Source organism: Triticum urartu, chromosome 1 (assembly GCF_003073215.2).
Source record: "Triticum urartu cultivar G1812 chromosome 1, Tu2.1, whole genome shotgun sequence".
Classification (NCBI taxonomy): Eukaryota; Viridiplantae; Streptophyta; class Magnoliopsida; order Poales; family Poaceae; genus Triticum; species Triticum urartu.
Genome location: NC_053022.1, coordinates 548,309,452 through 548,315,537, shown reverse-complemented (window position 1 = coordinate 548,315,537; position 6,086 = coordinate 548,309,452). Strand labels below are relative to the sequence as shown.

General features: G+C 46.3%; 1 protein-coding gene across 1 annotated transcript; it reads left to right on the top strand.

Annotated features, from left to right (window-relative positions):
* The first annotated feature begins 4,734 nt into the window (after positions 1–4,734).
* LOC125533111 (gibberellin 2-beta-dioxygenase 3-like) lies at positions 4,735–5,703 on the top strand. Its single transcript, XM_048696881.1, has 2 exons — positions 4,735–4,884; positions 5,111–5,703. The coding sequence occupies exons 1-2, from the start codon at positions 4,735–4,737 to the stop codon at positions 5,462–5,464; spliced, it is 504 nt and encodes a 167-aa protein (XP_048552838.1). The 3' UTR covers positions 5,465–5,703.
* Positions 5,704–6,086: the final 383 nt, after the last annotated feature.

Sequence of the window (6,086 nt, the reverse complement as noted above, 5' to 3'; positions counted from 1 at the left end):
TCGGTCGGTGCTCCGCTGCAGCTGCCAGCACAGGAGACATGCCTGATGTGGTGGAGACAACGACACGGCCGATGGGGCGCCGTCGTTGGCGCCGGACATAGTTAGTTTTTCTTTTTTTGACATGCCATACGTAGCCTGGGTTAGGCCCATGATGTGGTCGTTTGTTAGGCTAGTCATAGTAACATAGTTTATTTCAAGACAAATTTGTTTATTTGGCATATATTTAATGAGAAGAGATTTGTTTAAAGTAACATAACGCTTTCAAGAAAAGATGAGCCTACAAATTAATAAATGACTTCACTAACATTATTACTATGCTACTTTGCATTATAAAGTTACTAGTAGTAATTTAGACTAGTGTGATATGCATGAAACTCCTACCGTATAAGTTACTCCTCACTATCCCCACTGTGACCAGCCTTACACATCTTCAAAATAAAGGTTTTTACCGACATCCCGTCGGGCGATAGCGATGGGATTCGACGAGGCGTGAGGCTGGTCAGAAGCACGTACGAAGTGGCTTGGTTGCTTTGATCACCTGTCCCCCCTCCCGGCCTATCGGTTTAAACACGTTCGTCTGGTGTGATCAGTGTCGTCTACACAGTTTAATTACCCCCCGCCCAGGCTATGTGCGATGCTCTGCCCCATCTGGGGCCTGGCCTACTTGCCACACTAAAGATCGATAACAGCCTGAGGTGAGAAACTCAAAGAGACAAAAAAAAACTCACTACTACCTCCTGTGTGGTTGGAGCTGGTCATCCACCACATCCGCACACTCATTACGTGGTGGTTGTCTCGTTGCCCAAAATGATATACCCCCCTGGCAACTTGTAGCGCTTGTGAAGGCCCCCGTCAATTCCACTGAGTTTCGGTGATGCGACCAAAAACAGATCCACAAGGTTGGGCGGCTTTCTGGTCCTCTACTGGTACTTGTGGTGTATAAGGACGGAGCAATGCTCCTCCTAAGGATTTTTTACCAAGGGGGTTTACGGACTGAGGTGCAGGGCTAGGGTGAAATTTAATGGGGCAATTGGTAGAGGGCACTTACCTCATGTAAGTACATTTGTAGCTTCAACATTATCGATAAGGACACGATGCCTAAATCGTACCGTTGGTTGGACAGCTCACGGAAGGTGAGGCGCGTTTGTTTCCTTTTGTTGTTTACCTTTATGTATATTTTTGCATTTTATTTTCCTATGTATATCATCTTTTTCTGTTTCTTTTCATGTATTTTATTTGTTTTTGTATTTTTCTAGGTTTAATTCTTCACCTTTTATTTTATTTTAATTTCCCTTTTTTAGGGAAAATTCTTGAACCATTTTTATAAATATGCGCATTTTTATGACATATATTTTCACATACATGACCATTAACTTTGATACACAGTTGAACACCAGAAAAATATTCTTTTTGAAATATATAAAAAAATTCAGATATAATAATATTGTTTTCGTAATGCTTTCCCTTTTTCATATATAGGATTTTTTTACAATGGGAATACTTGTTGGTTTAGGTGAACAATTTATCAGTGTGAAAGAAATAATAATACTGTAATATCTTTTCCTTTTGAAACTGCTCTACAAAATTATTATACAGTAAATATAGTTTTTTTTTCATATACTATGAAACCACATACAAGATCCTGGCCGAAGCCAAAGTAGTAAAAAGTCTGGAACCAACAAGCTATTAGCTAGGTAAACTCGGAGCAGTAAATTAATATAGTTTCAATACTCAGATAAAAAGGTAAAAAAGAAAAACTTTAGCGCTAGTGACCGGCCCATTAAATTCTTCGTATGATTGCTCCATCGTCAGCGTATGCAGGAACAACACGGATGCCTATGTTTAGTAGTAATTTTATAGATTTGCCCTAGTTTTGAATTGCTAATTATTATTTAGAAATTTCAGCATCATCATGTCAACCATACATAATGAAAAAAAAATCGTTGAATGAGATTATCATTGACACCATCATTTTGTGACTTTAAATTTCGCACAGAAGCTTCTGCCGGAAGCAGCACAGCACAGAGCCGTGTGTATAAATACGCTGATGCATGCGTCCCAGGACCAGAAGTAGCATGTCCGCCAATGGCGCCGTCGACGTGTTGCCGTCGCATTGGCGGAGCCTCGGCAGGCTCACGTGGGCAGGGCACGCACTTGCTGCTCTATCCATCTCGTGTTCACAGCAAAGGACTGAAACGAGCTAGGGGATAGGGCGACAGCGACGTGTCTGCAGGTAGGTTAGATAGATCCATAGACGCTACGTACCCTTGAATGGTGCATGTCATGGCCAAGTTCATGCATCGCCCCCGACACCCCGATCGAGCACACGTACGCATGCATGGGATGAGAGCTTTTTACGCTGCTCTTCGCCCGCGACCCCGGCCCGTTCACGTGGCCTGGCAAAAGCATGAAGCTGAGCTGAGCTATTCCTAGGGTGGATGCATGCACGGGGCCGGCCAGTGCTCCGGCGCATGAAGGTAGCTGCCAACGCGGAAGGCATGCATGGATCGATAATGTGTCGACATACACGTACGCCTCGCCCTGAGTTCGGACACGTACGCCTGCACCTGTGTCCCTCCCGCCGAGTGATCGCATCACGTTGCATGCGACGTCGTACGTAACGTACGATTTGAATTATCTTGCATGGAACAGGATCGCATTCCTGTGCGGGCTAGTGCGATCTATCGATGGAACTCGTCACCAGCCGCGAACCGACCCCCCTGCATCTGGTATCTACGACTCTACCAGATTCAACCCATCGTGGGTTTGCAGCACGCAGTAGCAACAGACCTACTATAGGTAAGTCGTTCAAAATTTTATTTTAGGTAGGTCGATCTTCTAGACCGTGGATTCCAAACCAACAATCGCCGATCATTCTCTTTTTCTTCTTCTCTCTTCACCTTTCTTCCTCTTTGAACCAGTGGCGGAGCTAGAACTTTTGTGAAGCCTGGGCAAGCTCGAGCCTAAGTGTCTAATTTGAAAATCAAAATTGCGTGTTTGGACACACGATACATAAAATGGCCCCAAACTTCAGAAACACAAATGGACAAAAATAATGAAGTAACAATATAAACATGGTAGTCATGCAAATGTAATCTTAAAGTGAAATACTATACTCCCTCCGTTCCACAATGTAGTGAGTCCGCGCTTCCCGAGATCTAAGTTTGACCATAAATTTAACCAACGAGACCGACTGCAGCGGGAGCAAAAATTATACCACTGAATTCATATTTTCGATATGAATTCGGTGATATAATTTTTGCTCCCGCCGCAGTCGGTCTCGTTGGTTAATTTACGGTCAAACTTAGATCTAGGGAAGCGCGGGCGCACTACATTGTAAAATGGAGGGAGTGTGATACATCATCATTCAATTTTATACCAGTTCGTCGAGTGTGACACCCAGCATACCGAATTTTGATAAAGAGAGCCTCGTCAAGTTGCTTTCCTCATATACACGGCAGTCTTTACCGAGTGCTCAAATGAGCTACTCGGCAAAGTAAACTAGGCTGATGACCAACTGACGTAAACTACGCCTATCACATGGCATGTTGTGTTTGTCCAGTACCTTTCCTACCATATTGGCAAAGTCGGGTGCACCGAAGGGCGGCACGTGTCTTCGTTGTTTGGTGAGTGTTGTCTTCAGCTAAGTGTTTGTGGGTTTGTCGAGTACCTACCCCACGATACTCGGCGAATACGGCTCCATTTGAGGGCACCACAGGTCCTTGACGTTTGCCGAGTGCCGCCTTTGGCAAAACGTTTGAGGGTTTCTTGAGTACCCTCTCGATGACACTCGGGAAATAGCTTTTAGTTAGGATGCCCAGGTCGTGCCATGTGTTACCCTTTGCGCAGTGTTCTAAAGAAGGCTCTCGCTAAACCATCCTAGGAGCAACCAGATATTGTCGTGTGACAACATAAGTCATTAAACAAGGCCACACATAGAACAAAATAGAGAGTTTATTCCTATGAAATTAGACGTGAAGAAAATAGGGTAGCAGATCAATTGGCTATGTATAGTCGTGTAGAGCGTACCACTGTAGTATGGCCACACCAAGGTCCACCGTGTATCGAGGAACTTCTGTCTCACGGCAGTAACCCTATATTGATAGAATAAAACTCTATAACCTCACAAAAAAACAAGGCCAAAAATAGAACTAAATTTGCCATGTTACCAGTAAAAATATAGCTACATAAATTAGCATCCAAACATACTAGAAGACACTACAAGAGAAAATAATGAATTTCTAATTCACAAAAATTAAGTATTGTGATTTGTGAATATACTCAAAATAGGGAGCTTGTAAGAAAAGAGGAAAACATGTAAAATAGACACCACCGCCCGACCTCATAAATTAATTCAAGTTCTAATTCATAAATATATCAATCTTCAAATTAGTTTTCGGAAAGGGGGATGCCCCGGCCTCTGCATCAGAGCGATGCATACGGCTCAAAATCTTACCTAATCAGGAGAAAGGGCACAAGACGACGAGTAGTTGAGGATGTAAAAGTCATGCCGAACAAGGTTGTGAGTGGTTGTTTCCTCTCAAGTACTAATTGTTTTATTTTTTTACTGGTAAGTAAGTACTAATTGTCTTGGAAGAAGAGAATACCAGCCTATCACTGCTGATCCTTACGCTTGGTCAGGGAGTGCGCTTGGTAGGAGCCAATTACTCCTACTTAAATATTAGTTCAACACTTGGTAGGAGCTCACGTACACTGCTTCCCGGATAAACCAGGATGCATAATGGGATTTTCCCCATTGTTTATCACCTGCGAACGCAGTCCTCTGGCCAGGGAGCCCGGGCACTTGCCCGGGGTGGCCGGGCGCTAGCTCCGCCACTGCCCGACACCGATTCCCTCTTCGTCAACGTCGGGGACTCCCTCCAGGTTGGTACCACACCATTACCACTCACTACCTGGGATCCATCATCCATGGACGCACGCATGCAGATGCGTGCATGCATGTTTTGATCTGGTTTAGTGGTTTGGCATGGCGCATTATTTAGCCTACCACCTGCATCACTGATTAAATGCACCATCTGATGCTCATGCACCTGCACCAGTTACGTGCATGCGTTCTGATGTAAGAGACGTTTTTTTGGGTGCATTTCAGGTGCTGACGAACGGGCGGTTCCGGAGCGTGAAGCACCGGGTGGTGGCGCCGGCGGAGGGGCAGCAGTCGCGGCTGTCGGTGATCTACTTCGGCGGACCGGCGCCGACACAGCGGATCGCGCCGCTGCCGGAGCTGATGCGGGAAGGGGAGCAGAGCCTGTACAGGGAGTTCACCTGGGCCGAGTACAAGAAGGCCGCCTACAAGTCCCGCCTTGGTGACCACCGCCTCGGCCCCTTCGAGCTACCTGCCGCAGCCGCCTCGGAAGAATCCACTACCAAGGCCAACCACCGCTGCAGCAGCAACGCCGCCGTCCAGGCGCCGGCGCCGGCGCCTCACGTGGCACGAGTGCACTAGCTAGTTTAATTAATCTATCGATCCAGACTTTAGTACTGTAGGTGTCGCTTGGTTGGCAACTGCCTGTCCAATCTTCCACTGCTAGCAGCAGCAGCAGTAGTATCACCACTTCCACGTAGATATGCAGACACCCCATTTTTGTTTGTTGCTCGGTTTTGGCCGGCAGGCAACGGCTCACCGCACGCCACTGCCCGGTGTACCGTGAATAGCTTGGCACCTCAATTAGTTGGGCAAAAATGTTAGACTTGTGTAAGCTTACGAATCTTTCTTTCACTAATCTCCAACCAAAACCTGCCAAATCACCCCGTAACCCTCTCGCCACGTAAAATCCCGTGGATGTGGCAAAGCTCTTAAAGCATCTCCACTCGTTCGGCCCCAGCGCACCCGGCGATTGCTGTTTGGCCCATGCGTCGGCGGTTTTTTCGTCCTGGGGGTGATCCAGTTCCCAGCCGCGCCCCCAGGTTTCAGCACCAAGACACACATAACTTCAAACTTGTTTCCGCTGCCAAAAAAACGCCACAAGTTCGGCGATCAACACGATCTGCCACAAAGTTCGGCGATCACCATGCCATAGTTTGGCAATCAAACATACTCGAAAGTTCGGCGTTCAAAAGGAAGGACG

Coding starts and splice junctions, on each gene's coding strand:
- LOC125533111 (XM_048696881.1), top strand. CDS start 4,735: ATGCATAATGGGATTTTCCCCATTGTTTATCACCTGCGAACGCAGTCC. Junction 4,885..5,110: donor ACGTCGGGGACTCCCTCCAG/GTTGGTACCACA, acceptor GGTGCATTTCAG/GTGCTGACGAACGGGCGGTT.